Below are 16,312 nucleotides of genomic sequence, written 5' to 3'. Positions count from 1 at the left end.
GTGTCAGAAATTCTTTGAATAGCAGCTCTGTTGGCAGCCTGGTCCGCTGATAGTACCTATTGTTAGCAAACTATGGGCGTGATGGCAAAAACAAACAGTCCAATACTGGAATTAATGGCTGTCATACTGGTATCAGCTGCAGTTTGCTGCAATGGACAAAGTTTCAAAGGTAAGGATGTCTTATTACTGCAAAAGAGCTGAAAGCTAATATGTATGTCATAGGCGTTGTTCAGTTATGTGTGTAACTGTTCAGTTATGTGTGTAACTGTCTCTGTCTCAAATTACAAGCAAGAGAGCAAACAAAGCGTTTTATTAGGCTAGTTTTTCATGATTGTGTTTTTTTTTTAAATTTTGTGTGCTTTTATTGATCTAATAAGGGAATTAGAATTGTTACTGAAGCGTTGATTTCTTAGCATGACCAGTGAAGCGTAAAGCTGACTGTTACGTGAGAGCCCTTTTGTAAAAAGACGTGATGTCAATATTTGGCTTTTACTGTACTGTGGGTTTATGATAAAAACCGAATACAAGTAGCCCTTCTATACTATTTGTATACAATTGACACACATTAGTCAAACAGTAGCCATCAGTTCAATACACTCAATGTATAAAGTCGTAATATTGGTATATGGCATGCAATGAAGTTGAGATTAATGACTTGCTTAACGCCTCAGTAACATACAAAAGGGTATAAATGTTTGAACCATTACTATATGTTTGTATTTGCCCGAGTGGAAAGTGTGTGCTATCCACTAATCCTTTGCCCACTTTACCGATGTAATTGAACCTTGCTTCGTGTCAGTGACTAAGAAAGTTGAAAGCATTGTTTCCAACAGCCGTTTCCAAACAAACCGATAAGCCCTACGCAGTTCTCCGATCAGCTTACGCCCTGGGCGGCTGCAAGCTGGTAAAGTATCTGCGACATTCGCATGATTTCACCTCAAACGCAGCATCATTAGGTTGTTTTATGCCCGCACTGAAAAATTGTTTTCATGCCGCAGGCAGAAAAATCACATGTTAAGTAATGATTGATGCTGCTGGTTTGTGTTGTCATGTGCATATAGTGGATTCTTGTGGACAATTATCCTAAATAAACGTTAATACTTACTTTTAAAAAGTTTTTTTATTTCTATACATACAAAAGCAATTTGCTTATCAAAGCATAAACATTACTGTCAAAAAGTGGTTTTTAAAGATGTTAATTTTGTACGGTTTGTTTCTTATCCAATGCTCTTATTACCTATGGTAAAATGTAAAAACCACAAAAATGCATCTTTTGCACTACCCAAACGTCATACCTCCATTTTAGTACAACGGTTTGTTGGTTCTGTTGTTAGCGTGAATTCATGCATTTCTTTTTGCGAGGCGAGCTCGTGACTGTAACGTGCACGACTTGCCGAAAATGTACTCGCCACGAGACATAAGAAATTCCACACAAACAACACGTTTGTTATTTAGTTGTGGGTTTTTTGCTACTTCCCCAAACTGGCCTTTTCAAATCTTTTTATGTCGTTATTTTATACAAATCACAAATAGCAGTCCTCAAAGTACGCTAAACTTTGGGGCGAAAAAAACGTGTGTTATCTTTTTTAAGTTTTGGGGTTATGAAGTGCATTCGTTTTGTACAAGTTCAGCAAAGATTGTTTTTTCAGTTTGTTCCATAGCACAAACAAAATTCGTATTCAAATAAATAGGTTTGTTTCAAAGCATATGGCACAAACAAATGTCGTATTTGTGAATTTGCGGCTCACGTGATTAAAATGGGAAGAAATTAGTCATGACAAACTCCGCAAACATGACATTTCATTCTAAAAACTTCTTAGTGATATCTTTATTCTTAAACGTATTTGAAATTTAACTCTTTAGTTTCCCAAAGTCGTTTTTGACTATAGCCCCATCGGTGGCAAATTGTCAACAAACTAACTTTTATTCGCATTTTGGTCAACAGAAAAAACGGTGTTTACTTTTTAGAACGTGTACGTTTCAACAACTAAATTCGATAACAATCTCCTTGAAGGCTTGTTAATATCTACGATCGCTTATCGAAACTGCTCCAGGTTGTATCGACAAAGAAGCAAACCAATAGATTTTATTTGAATAAGGTTTTATGGACACTGACGAGTCCTTTACATGCAAATTATATATCTCGGTTTTAGATGTTTCTATTCACTGATTTTGAGACAAAAGCATTACTCATTTATTATGACTAAGATAACAGAACAGTTTTTAATTCAAAACGCAATATGTCATCATTACTTTACTTTTTTATTTAGAAGTCAACGGAATGAACTGCAACGTTCATTCGATTTCCCTTCTGGCGGTTTCGGGTTGGCCTTACATTTTCGGGTGCACTGATGAGAGTTTAAATTCTACCGGATTCGTCATTGACTGGTGTAACGATTTAGATTACATTGATTACCCAGGCACCGTTTACCCAACCGCCACAATACAAGTAAGAGTACCAAAACGCCACAGTACAAGTTGGCGAAATGGCTTTGTCAACAAAACAAAACATTAGTTAAAATAATATTTTCTTTTATTTGAAAACTGTTCTGCGTAAAACCGAACGACCTAGCTTTGAAGCAATTTTAAGCTGAAAATTTGCACCAAAACCTGTCGTGCAAAACTGGAACTAAACAGCAAAAATAAACAATTTTACTGATAATTTTTAAAATTAAATGAAAAAATATGACTCAGGCAATTCACATTAAAGAAAAATCCTTTGTCGTGTGTGACATAAAAACGTTGATGCGACAATTTTTGTCTGCAATTTAGCTTTACACATAAGTTAGATTAAGCATTTCGCTAGAATTGTATTCTTTGTTTTCCCAGTGTTTAGCGACCGATCTGACAAACAGCATGGTCATTAACAATCAAAGTAGCGACTGCACATTTCAGGATACTGGAACAGTGCGACTGGACGCGGTGTCAGATTTCGATTCGCCTAGTCTCGAGTTTTGTATTCTGGTATGTTTCACCAAAAGGATAAATTTTTAATGGTTTAAACGTGAAAAAAAAAAACGTTTTGAACTGTGCTACACAAAAATTGTCATGAACCACGTGCGTGCAATGCAAACGATTCTAGTTGCGGATAAGCATAAAATCGCTTTCGCCGCGGAAATAACATCACTCCTAAACGAGATATAAGTTACAAGAACAACACTACACTATTTTAATGAGGTTGAAAAAATTATCAAGGTTTTCAATTGGTATCTTTTCTTTCTAATCGTCCAAAACTATCCGCCAATTTTATAGTAAACTTTCGTTTTAACTGATTTAAGCCCACAAAAGCGCTGTTCGCTGGTTGCCATTCGCAACAAAATTGACCAAAATAATTTTAAATACACCAACCAATACGGTTGCTGCACTAATGAGAACCTACAGCTGAAAACAGTGTGCACTGTTTTAAGCTTGCTCACTATTTATTGGATTGATTCTTTTATATGTTTTAGACAATGGACCCAACATTTACAGTTGAGACCCCATGTAGATGTTACGAGGTAACTTTCGAGCAATTAATCGAGCCTAACACCTGCACAGATTCTTTAAACGCTTTTACACAAAACAGTATTCCAGATGTGGAAGCCAGGACCGCTTCGTACACAATACATTGTCCAGGTAAGAGATTCCAGCTACGATAGATTGTTGAACAATTTACTACCGTTGTTTCGAATCCTTTGTTGAAATAAAATCATTATTTTTATTATAAATTTTGTACATGATTACCAATCAAATCTGTCATAGTTAGATTAACTTGAGTTGTTAGTTACACCTATTTTAAATTCCTCGTCGGAGAAACCTTTTTTAGTGATAAATTAACAACCATTGAGTAATCTAATAACCAACGAAGTCTGGCATAGTTAAGAAGAGTGCCTTGTGTTGTTCGGCATCTTAGCTGCCGCATAGAACCTTTCAGTTTCTTTACACAGATAAAAACAAGTTTGCAAAACAGAATAGATTAGAATCCGTGGTCCCAATCTTTTGTGTTACCATCCCTAAAATTGTCACTGACAGGTTTTTTTTAAGGTTTGGTTTGGGTGACCGGTAAGTAGTTTTAAGAGACCGCAAGTGTTTCATTTAAATACCAAAAAATAGTCTACTGTAGTTGCAAGTCCAAAATTTGGGAAACCGCTGGAGAAATTTGGGGGACCGTCTCATAGACCAGGGGTCGGCAATAATTCTAACTAATACATTGCTGTGCTTTATGATGTAGGTCTGAAAAATTACAAGCACGGTTCCGTCGCCTTTATATTGATTTTAAATCAGCTGGCACAAGGTCCACTATTTTTAAATGATGATACGCCAAGTCAATGTCATTTTGAAATCAAGATTAATTTGGCACGCGGGGTTCAAAAGGTCGCGACACTCTATCTATTCTATACACACTTATGTTAATGTAAACCATGGCTTTAGGTTGCCACATAACGCAGTGTGTTTTATTTTGTTTGCGCAGTACCAATGGGACTATTGATACCTTCACAAATTAATGTTACTTGGTACCACAACTGTGGTACTCTTTCAAGTGGAATCTCGGAAAGTTTAGATCAACTATCTGTAAGTTACAATAACAAGAACACAAATAACATATATCGTGTATTCGATATGCACTATAGGTACAATAAACCTTATATGGATGTTTTTAGTTTCGCTTGTAGCTTATTCTTTAGCAGTTGGTGCAGTGTTTGTCTCGGACAAACGGCGGTATGTAAATTGTTCTAACAAAGGACCATTTCTAAGGGCTGATATTTTCTGTGAGGTTAATTAAATAGAGTACATTCAATTACAAGAGCACTTTCTGTCGCCTTTATGGCTTAGAAATATGGTGTACCGGGCCCGACCCCGAATAGTTTTTGAGAAGTCCGTTTGAGCCCGATAAATTGATTAACAGGCCTACAACAAAGAAGGCATACACTAAGAGACATTCGTCTATTGGTCTAAACCAGGGGTGTCCAACACGTGGCACGCGTGCCAAAAGTGGCACGCAGAGCATTTGAAAATGGCACGCAATTTTTGGACATTCAGATGGTAAACATTAGGATTTGTCACGCAATTAATATTTTTCTATTGATTCTTTTTGGCCTTTGTTCTAACTTCAGTAAAGATGATTAGTATCAAGGTTACACAAATCCACTAATTAAATTGGTCGAATTCTTGAAAATTCCGGGCCTTTATGCTGTCGTATTATATTCCATGTTATGGATTCTGCGCTATAAGCGACATGATATGTTATAAAAGGTCTTTGGAGTATCACAAACAAGTTTACTCGCGTTTGACAACATATTTTTTTCTACCGTTTAGACGTTTAAGACATGGTTTGGAAAAAGTAGGCCTACCAAACGTTGGCACGCGAGTATATTTTGAAACCTAGATTGGCACGGCGGTGCTTTCGAGTTGGACACCCCTGGTCTAAACCGCACATGTGGCCGGGGATTCGGCTATTTACAGCAACTGGCTAATTTTCAGGAAAAAATGAGTCTTGAATCTGTTTTATGTTTGATTGCAGCTTACGGTGGACAGTGTAGGATTCGACCATGCAGGAACTTATACTTGTGCTGTAGACTTTGATGGTTTAACCAGATTCTTCCATTCTAGCATCTGCGTAACACGTAAGTTTTTAAATTGTCGTTTTTCCAGTTAAAACAGGGCGGAAATTTTACATATATCTGTTTGCAGAACCAACCCCGTATGATGCGACCTCCATCAACTGTAAGCAAACTGAAATAATGGCAAACGATGGAGAAGATGTGAACATCTCTTGCACTCTCTCATTCGGTATAGGGTTTCCCAATCCCAATGCTATCCGAGTCAATTGGCTGCAGGTAAGAATAGTCTCAACCCAGACATACACATCCCCGCTAGCCTGTCAAGTTACTACCAAACTCCGTACAATGCTACACCCTTTATAAAACCGTTTTTCGATCGTACTGAATGCAACAAGATCAGTTCTTGTGGTTTAAAGTCACGCCCTGTAAGTAAAGTTTGTTCAAGTCCTTATTTTGTGTGTGCTAAGGTATTATGCTGTTGTAGTGCTGATGCTTAATGGTTTCCAAACGCAAGGATAACTTACCCATGGTTAGGGACTTTGGGTCTAAATGTTTCTCAGAAGGGGTAAATTTGACCCGCTCTTGGGCTAAACACAAACCTACGAAAACATTTTCAGTCTTGTCTTGGTAATGTGAATTTAAAAATTAGGTTATCATTATAAACTACAAAGCTTAACAGTTCACCTTTAAAATGTTTTTGTCACTATTTACGCGAATGTTAATTTCACTGCTTAAAAACGTTTTGAAAAGTAAATAGTTTAGGACGGTTCGATTCAGCCATTAATCATAAGTTTGACAGCTAAATTTTTAATCATAATTGGAATCTTGACCAATTCGCTTTTTTAAAGCTTAACTCATTTTCACTTATAAACAATTTTACTCAGTCACTAATCGTAAGCCTGGGATCGGAATCTAATTCTTTCATTTTTAGAACAACACAACTATCTGCTTTAATTCCGAACGCAATGTAACAATACAACATCCAAACGACACTGGAATTGCATGCAAATTGTAAGTACTTTTGTTAGTCGCTATGTATGTTTTCATTGATGCATCCGTTCAATCACATCTACGTCCTTTTCAGTTTTGTCAACGACCCCGAACTCCTAAACCGGTCCTGCGCGCCAAGCACCGCTGTTCCAGTGGCAGTAACAGCCACAGCACAACTATTTTTGACGTAAGATGCTTTTTTATGTTTGGAATAGACCAGTGGTGGGATTCAGTCCGTTCGCACCGGTTCTATGGAACCGTCTCACGAAATTTTATGATATCAGCGAACCACTTATCACTACTGGTTACTTTCAATCAACTTTTTGTAACGGAACCGACTGAAACATATGACTTTTGTGATAGAACCGGCTGACAAAAAAAAATTTTAATCCCACCACTGGAATAGACCTTTACTTCTACTGTACAATTCTCGTGTGTAAACGGTAGTAAAAAAGCAGCTGGAAGTTATTTTCTGATAATTACATGGATCTAGTGTTATTGTTTAATTGGTAAATATGTTTTTGTTTTCGATTAAGTTAGTGTCAACCTGTATACTGGAAAGATTATTGTCCAAATTTATGAAATAGTTTGTTGTAGGTCTGCGTATCTTAAATTAACTTTTTACACCCAAACAGTATTATAAGTTATACAATACCCTTTTTAGCTGAACACTTGTATGAGAAAAAAACACCCTACAAATAACTCTATTGTCAACAATAATGCCACAATTGCCATCAGATAAACATTGGCTTTGGTTTGATTTATTATTATGAGTTGCTTATATGTCCAGTAACATAGACGAGAACGACCTGAGAAATTACGTCATTGAGGCTCATACATTTGCCAACATTCTCGGCTCACATAACGTCACGATCTCTCGACGCCCCACCGAACCCCCTGTGGGGCTCATCGTTGGTTTGACTGTGGGATTCGTCGTTCTGCTTATCCTGGTTGTCGTGCTGCTCATTGTGTTTCGTCTGCAAGTGGCCGCGTACTGGAAAATCCTTTTCGGGAGTTATGAACCAGGTAAGTGATACATTTCGGAGTCAAAAGGTGTTTTAAATGTGTGCCCATCATAAATAACATTTAACGTGCTTGCAGTTTGTTTGCTGATTTGCCTTTTATTTGTGTAAATCGTCAAAGTCAATGATATTTTGTCTTTACTTTTTTGTCCTAAATTCGCTAAATGTCAACCATCACGAAAGGAAAATTTTACTTTTTAATTCCAAAATCTTGTCATTTTCCCTGTACAAATTCAGTTTTAACTGGGCATGTTGTCTATTTTATTAACTCAAGTTTTACTACTGTGAAAAGGAAATATAAAATAAAAGTTTTTTTTATCATGTATATTTACCCATAATTTAACTAAGATAAAAACAACTGCGTGTTGACAACTTTAATTCTTTTTCAGACGACCTGAAATACCACGCATCAATCTTCTATCTTGCTGGCTCGGTTATCGATACCGGTGCGACCTCACTTGTGCGAAGTGCGAGGGAAACCACGATTAGACACCTTGAAAGTTTAGGGTTTGGTCGTTACTATGACCAACAAACAAACCATCAGCTGGGAAGTGAGTCACTAATGCTAAATTTACCCAGATTCTTTGGCTAGTGTGCAACCGTACATGGAAAACGTTAAGCTAAAAAAGGCAATTGGATAGTCAATTTTTAAAAGAATGAAACTACATGTAAAAGGTGCTACGTGCAATCATGCACGCACCGCATCTTTCTGCAGCAAATTAATGCTATACTGTTGCACCTACAATATACTTTCATTATGGGGTTAAAAAGCCTGCTTTAGATTAGACCAGCGGTTCCCAACCTTTCTGGTGCCGCGACCCCTTAAAACAGTTCCCACGTTGCGGTGACCCCACGCATAGGCACCGAGTTTTACAAAAATGCAAGGTGGCGGACGTAAATTATGACGGCACTTTTATGACGTCACTAATGCGTGTAACCAAACGAGCTCCAACTCAAAGCCCAATATACTTTGAATAAAAAGCAAGTTTTTTTTAAAGTTCATCAAATTAAAAAAAAATTAAAATAATATTAATTTGGAACACTTCGCTATAACATTTTTATTGGTTTAGTAACGTTTAGAAAATGTTTCGTCAAGCTTTTGTATCACCCAAAGTGACCATTTATTACAGAACAATCGCATTGTACACCATAATGGCCAATCATTCACTGCCAACGTCATACAAGTAATGCATCAACCAAACTGGTTGCTTTTTCGTAAATTTGTTCAAATTTAACGATGTTTCGTAAGCTACCGACACAAACAAACCCAAATATCCACGGTGGCCGCCACCGCCTATACGGCGACTATGACCCCAGGGATAAAATTAGTAGGCTATATATTAAAATTGACTTCTAAATGTCGCAAAATTTATTTCTCACTATACTTTCTTTTCCTAATACTTGTCTTTGGATGCATCATTGACAGCCTAAAATTTTACAAATTAAATTTTAGTTTTGTTGACTGTTAAGTTATTTTTGGAGGATAGTGATATTATCGCGAGAATACAAAACAAGTTGGCAGGTTCTGACTTGATGATTATGGAAATGCAGTATTACTACGTAATACAAGGCAACAATCAGCATTTTGTGAGAATAATTAAGACTTCAAATTAAAGATCCGCCCCAGCTGTAGTTACTTGTTTACATACGAATTAACAAACAATGGCGAGAAGGAATGTTGTGCCCAGTTATTTTGTTTTTTATTTGTTCAATTAGTCTATGGCCTAAAATGAGTTGGGAGCCATTCCCTTAGGTGACCCCAGGCAAATTGTCAGGCGACCCCAGTTGGGGTCGCGACCCACAGGTTGGGAACCGCTGGATTAGACAATGGAAACCTAAATCTTAAAAAAATATGTATAACTTATGCGTAGGCCTTCTTTTATACATAAAAATAAAATACATATTATATGTATATAATTTAGGCCCCTTTTAGGGTTACCATATCTATATGAGCGAAATTCCAGGCGGTTTCAATAAATATCTTAGGCGACACCAAACATCCATTATATAGCATGTTGTTACATGTTACCAACCCAAGCAGTTTCGCTTTTGATAAGATAGCATTATTACCACATAGACCAGGGGTCACCAAACTTTTTTCACTGCGGGTCGGATAATTTTTAATAATTGGTTCAATCATGTACGTTGTAATCCGGTAAAACAAGGTAATATCAATTCTACACATGTCGCGTCAGGAAAACTTGCGTATGGTATAGATTAATTTTTAATGTTACAAAGTTATCAATACCTTTAGGCAAACCTAAAAATGTGGTCGCGGGCGAGATAAAATGACTTCGGGCCGTAGTTTGGTGACCCCTGAAAAAGACGAAAAGCGCAGTTTTGTTTCCTAGTAAGTTACAAAACAGAATTTTTCTCAAAATCCTGTCCTTTTAACAGAGTATTGATAGCGTTTAGAGGCAAAAATAGTCTTTGTTTCACCAACTAACCTTTAATTTATGCTGATACGTTTGCATGAACGTAGGTATAGCATATTCATCAAAAACATTGTCTACAAGACTAAAATTCCGGACGTAGCCTATACCAGTGTCATCCGCTTTGCCCAGTGGTTACCAACCTTTTTTGTCCTGTGCACCCTTTTAGTCGATATTTATATGTAATTCCCCTCTACAAATTTAGTTTGCTAAAATATCGTTTACATCAACAACTTAATGTAATTCTTATTACAGAAATTAAACCTTTGATCGATTATACGAGAACTTTCTTTGTCTCAGCTCCTATATGGCAAATACAGCAATAACACATAGCACAGACAACCAGTAAGAGATTAATATATTTGTGACATTAATATTGTGACACGAATTCCCCTCTGCAAATTACAAAAATTCCCCCTGGTCGGGCTACATACTTCCCCCTGGTTTTGCTACATATATTACCCGTTATATTTAATTCCCTCTCAATGCTAAAATTAAACCAGGTTCGGATTTAAAAAATTGCGTTTTTTGCCAGTGCGAGCGGAGATCGTAAAGGATGTAGTTGAACAAAGTCATCGGACTGTGATTATTCTCTCCCATGAGTATATCAAAGATGCTGTTTCGGTAGGAGATCTACAACAGGTAAAGGTCCCAAACCGCCAGAATTATTACGTTGGTTCTTGTCGTTCAAAACAGGGTTGTGAAATTTCGGGTTAGGGCTCACGTTTAAATAAAATAGGCTTGATTCGAGCCTGAGTTTACACTTGACTTCATTGGTGCATATTTCACTTTCGGTTTCGGACTGGATTCGGGCCATAAAGCAAAGCATGAGAAAATAATTAAGCAGTTTGTCACAGGCTGGTAGGTCACGGACGCTAAATTGGTAATACAGTACACTACACAAATCAACTAATAAACAGCTCTACATATGCAGGGTTGAATCAAACATATGTAAAAATAAAAAATGTGAAGCAAATTTTACTCTTAGAAAATTTAGTCTTTTTATGTTTTGTTGCTTTTGCATAGTTTTTTGTTGACTAGACTATCATGCAAATGATCAACAACGGGCGGAAAATCATTTTTATTCTCATTCCTGGCACAATGGAGAATATTGTTCATAGAGCCAACGATACCAGACGTGGTGAAACCAGAGACAGATACAGGACGATCAAAAGGATGATTGAGGTGTCCAAAATTGTAAACTTAACTTAAATGTTATTTTTTAGCTTGTGCACTTGTGAATAAGACCACATACGCTATCTGTTTCACTAGTTGAATCTTATATTTGGTCTTCACTTGCTAAAAGAAGGTCGTTAAATATCATTAAAGCAACGATTAGTCAAATCGTAACTTTTTTGTTACGTCGTCATGTTGTTAAAGGGATATTAAACCTATTTCAAATGAGTCTGGAAACACATTTGCAACAAAAACATCTGTATGTCATGTTCTTCTCTTTTACGCATACACCTAGGGTAAACGCATGATATGTAATAAAAATGTTGCTAAGTTGCGGATAACAAAAGTTATTAAAACGCTGTATCGGTTGAAAGGCCACAGGCACAAGAATGTACGGATTTTCCGGCATTAGAAGCAGGCCGCATTTTACACATTCTTCGCGTTGAACGTTCCACATCGGCTGTTTATTGCAGGAAATATAGGAAATCATGCACAATGGTTTCGGTTTGCTAAAACGGAATCGGCTGGAAGATTAATTGTTAGTGGTTTCGATAGACTGGCATTGTTTTTGCAAAAAAGTTTCGCAACTTTAGGCAGCCTAATCAGCATTTTTCGACACTAATACGGCCAGTTTGAGCTCCTAGCTGTAACAAATGCAATGTGTTTTCTTGTAAACTATACCAACGGTGATTCGAAGGCCACCTGTGACTCCTGTTCAGTTTCTCGTTTTCTTAGGATGAAAGTGCATGAAAGGATTTTATTAGTCACGGGCCTTTACACACATTTACTCTTTAACGTCATAAACAAGTACAAAACTTCGAAAAGGCCTTTGGCATACATCTGTACTTGTTCGGTGTATGTCAGATCAATGAAAGTACAAAGGTTAACACTTCGCATATCTAACTCCTAAAGAGGAGTCTATGATTGTTTTAACAAGCCTTATACAAACTGCAACCACAAGAATAACTTTCGAGTTTTAATTTACATCAAAAAACAGCGATAGTGACGAACAACTCAAACCTCGTAAGTCTCTCAACATCTTAAACCTCTCTGATTTTATGCATGAAAGGGTTCTGGCTTAAATTGCCGTTCATGTCCGAGGTAAACTAATTAAAAAAACCTGACCGAAGTAAGCAAGGCAGTTAAACGAACCTATAACCAAATTAGGCCACAAATCAAAAGGCGAAATGTGACCTGTTTAAAACGGAACGGAATGTTTGACATTACTAAAGCTTTTTCAGCCCATAACATTGTATTTTTATCAAATTATCTGAACCATCTGTTTATTTTAGCAAAATCACGCCATCAAGTGGTCAAACGATACAACGTTCGATGACAAGATGTTTAAAATGCAACTCCGATACGCAATGCCAAAGCTGCGCAGGCAAACAGGTTTAATGGAGGCCGTGGTTTACGAAAACGGACATGTTGCTCATGCAAACGGAGGTGCAAACGGAGGTCCAAACGGCCTTCGAACAGCCACAGGTAACATTTATTGTATTCATTTTTACGACTAATTTGCACTAGTAACGGTAAAGGGTTGGAATACTTTTGTCCTTGTTATCCTATTATCCATGAAAGACACCTCCCTATTTATTTCGCTCAATAATGCGAAAGAAAGCAACAAAACACTTAACTGTGAAAAATAATTGAAGTTCACGAAAAAAGTTAAGTCAATCAAGTATTGTTGTGTGAAAAGTGGACAAAATATAATCTTCTCATAATATTCCTTATAGTCGTTTCACCCATCTTATGTTAAAACAATCAGTACCATTAAAACTTCATGGTTTAGTTTCTTACTTTATCTCAATTTTCATACGATTTGTTTTAGTTTCAAACAACCACGTTTGAAACCAAATGTGAATGATGACGCCCCGAAGCAACAACGTTAGCACTGATACTCGCACCAGCTGTCCAAAACTTGAGAAAAAGACATTCTCTTATTTGCACGTGGTGCATTCTTACTAGTTTTAGGTACCTTTTATAAAATTGTTCCTACTGTTTCGTTTACCTGTCCCACAACCGGTTTCTTCAAAGTATTTTTTCTAACAACGTTTTTGTCGTGATATTACATGCGTGTACGACTTTATCTATGCTTGTCAGGCTGGCAACTTTATCCATGCTTGTCAGTCTGATCAAACCAATCATTTGTACAGTTGTGTTCTGTGTTTTGTTTGTGCTACAGTAAATTCGCAACATGGTGTTTTTCACTAACAAAGACCAATGCAGTATCTGTCAAAAGCATTTAACCAGAATCGCATTGCTTCATACAAACTGTAAGACTATAACGCCAAAAAAGTCCAATCATCTGTTCAAATGCCACTTAGGCTGATACGTTATTTACTGAAGCCACCACCAAAAGGCAGAAACCGAAACCGAAACCAAAAAGGCATATTCAACCAACCTTAACTTCGTAGCACCGCGAATTGTTGCCCCAACGAATTAACTGCATGGCTGAACAAGATTTTTCTCCAGTCGGCCTTCCGTGGCCTTAAATGGAACAAATGATTCCGTGGTTAAAAAAACATATGTGTGATTTTTAGGTCGCTAATTTTATGTCAACTAACTTAGTTCAATCTCGAAACACTTTGAACGGCATCATTTGTTCCATTTAAGGAAAAACTTTTCAGTTTTGAACCAAAATTGGCAGCAGTTCCTTTCGGTCATAATGTCATGTTATGACATCAAATGGCACAAATTATTTGATTAGGATAACGATTCCTCTTTTTGTTAGTTTATGCGAAGAGGGCGCGGCAAAAAAGGTATGGAAATCGACAAAGGTCTCGATGTATACAGCCATAGCTCTTTAACCTAGGTGGACCAGAATAGCTATAGACAGGGTTGCCATACCGTCCTTATTTCTAAGATTTGTCCTTATTTTGAAGGGCTATGTCTTATAAAAGTTCATTGTCCTTATTTTTGACTGTAGTCCTTATTTTGTCTTATTTTCAACAATTACCATAGTCAAATCCCTGCTACAAGTAGAAGTGAACCTAGACCCGGCCTGTTGTAAGATGCACTTACTATTTTCTACGAACAACGAGTTGCTGGAACAGATTGTTTCTGGCCAAAATATTGCAAATATTATGTCATGGCTCGTATAAATGCAAAGATTTGTTCAAAAACGTTTGTTTCATTTCGCATAAAAATTAATTTTTCGGTTGTCCTTATTTTTGGTTTCAAGTCGATGGCAACCCTGGCTATAGAGTTGACCACCATAAAGTTCATCAGGGTTTACCAAAAACTTAGTATTTTTTTACAGTACGCCATAAAGATTGGTCAAAAACCGCTGCAAAAAGTCTTAGGGTTATTTTTAAGTTCCCCTGTTAACACAAAGCATCACACAATGTGGCTAATTAAAACCGCGGGCACCGATTTAAGAACTAACCAGTTTAACGTTCCGGTCAATCCCGGATTTTGTCTTGGAGAAAGACGCAAAACATAAACGCAATCGCACTTTAACACACAATAAACGGATCATACCAACTGTTTTGCCACAAAGGTTTTGGGCATTGAATTGGTCCGCAAAAAGCCGAACAATTCCTATACAACAAGCAAACATTCGCAGGATTAGAAATGAAGTTGTACACATCATGGGATAAAGCCAACTTACCAGCACAATGTAAAAAGAAGGCAGGGGTCTAGTGCAGTGCTTGTCAACCTTTTTTGAAACGGTACACCCTTTTAACGTTTACACAAAATTTGTACACCCCAGTAAAAAAATTATTCAACCCTGTAACACACTGAATCTGTGGTCCTAACAGAAATGATGATGAGCGCAATATCAACAAGCCATAATCCACAATTCACTTTCTACATCTGAAAGAACCATCATTAACAACGATTATCAAGTGAAATATTAAATTATGATGTCACAAATAGAGTTTTGTAACTTAAAATCTGTGAACACTTGAGATGCATGTTGTGCCATGTATTGTACATTCCAGTCAGTCTGTTCTAAAACTGAAACCTGCCTGTTGTGATACCTGGTCATAGGTATATTATATTTTTTGTCTGGTACACCCCAGTACACCCCATCAAAGTGGTACACCCTTTAAAAATTATGGTACACCCTGGGGTGTACAATACACCCGGTTGAAAAGCACTGGTCTAGTGTACAATTGTACGTACATAGGTTAATGACGTCACAAAATCATGAAATTACGTCACAACATAGTTTAGGTCATATGATGACGTCATGCAAAATTTTGCGTATCTATGACGTCATTAACCCTGTTTTTGACAGCACTAAAAAAATTGACGTCACTCATGCGCCCCCTTGCAAACCACTGTGGTAAAAAGGGGGAAATAAAATGGAAAACACATTTAAGGTACAGTAACAAATTGAACTTTTATACATTACTGCTCACATCTGAGCGTTTTTGAAAGCAAAAAAATACTTAAAATACCCAAAAATGCTGCACTATAAATACGAAAATGTGAAAATACAAAAAAATTTATCAAACGAAGACATGTTCATTAGGATGATGATGACTCAATCGTTTTTTTTTCTCAAATGCCTCACGGAAAATGTGTCAACAGAGAAAGCTACAACACAGAGTTGCAAATGGGCCTGAAACTGGAGCCCGACCCGAAAGTAGAAGCACGAAACTCGGCCGAACCCGAATCGTTTTGGGGAAGCCCGTTTAGGCCGGAAAGTTTTATTGACAAGCGTATATATTAAAGCAGGGGTGTCCAACACGTGGCACGCGTGCCAAAATTGGCACACAAAGCATTTGAAAATGGCACGCAAGTTTTGGACATCTAGATGGTAAACATTAAAATTTGTCACGCAATTAATAGTTTTATATTGATTCTTTTTGGCCTTTGTTCTAACTTCAGTAAAGATGATCAGTATCAAGGTTACACAAATCCACTAAATAAATTGGTCGTTTTTAGACTTGATCCATCTACTTTTAGGCGCTTGAAATTCCAACTCTGGATAATTCCGGGCCTTTATGCTGTCGTATTATATTCCATGTTATGGATTCTGCGCTTTAAGCGACATGGTTAAACATGGTGATATAAAAGGTTTCTGGAGTATAATAAACAAGTTTACTCATTACTCGCGTTTGACAACATATTTTTTTCTACCGTCAAGACGTTTAAGACATGGTTTGAAAAAAGTAGGCCTACCAAACGTTGGCACGCG

General features: G+C 37.1%; 1 protein-coding gene across 1 annotated transcript; it reads left to right on the top strand.

Moving 5' to 3' along the window:
• On the top strand, positions 1 to 13,432 carry LOC145238960 (uncharacterized). The gene is made up of 15 exons (XM_080102251.1): positions 1 to 169; positions 2,271 to 2,449; positions 2,830 to 2,964; positions 3,450 to 3,615; positions 4,451 to 4,551; positions 5,501 to 5,603; positions 5,671 to 5,816; positions 6,472 to 6,551; positions 6,625 to 6,717; positions 7,321 to 7,556; positions 7,942 to 8,103; positions 10,520 to 10,626; positions 11,026 to 11,169; positions 12,453 to 12,645; positions 12,992 to 13,432. Exons 1-15 carry the CDS (start codon positions 73 to 75, stop codon positions 13,009 to 13,011), a joined length of 1,962 nt encoding a protein of 653 aa, XP_079958377.1. The 5' UTR covers positions 1 to 72; the 3' UTR covers positions 13,012 to 13,432.
• The last annotated feature ends 2,880 nt before the right edge of the window (positions 13,433 to 16,312 follow it).

Source organism: Phallusia mammillata, chromosome 7, assembly GCF_965637545.1.
Source record: "Phallusia mammillata chromosome 7, kaPhaMamm4.hap1.1, whole genome shotgun sequence".
Taxonomy (NCBI): domain Eukaryota; kingdom Metazoa; phylum Chordata; class Ascidiacea; order Phlebobranchia; family Ascidiidae; genus Phallusia; species Phallusia mammillata.
This window is presented reverse-complemented; position numbering and strand designations above follow the sequence as displayed.

What these genes read in the sequence shown, in the direction of transcription:
- LOC145238960 (XM_080102251.1), top strand. Translation starts at nt 73, where the DNA reads ATGGGCGTGATGGCAAAAACAAACAGTCCAATACTGGAATTAATGGCT. An exon ending in ACTGGAATTGCATGCAAATT is followed by an intron (nt 6,552 to 6,624) that starts GTAAGTACTTTT and finishes CGTCCTTTTCAG; the next exon opens with TTTTGTCAACGACCCCGAAC. An exon ending in ACAGCACAACTATTTTTGAC is followed by an intron (nt 6,718 to 7,320) that starts GTAAGATGCTTT and finishes TTATATGTCCAG; the next exon opens with TAACATAGACGAGAACGACC.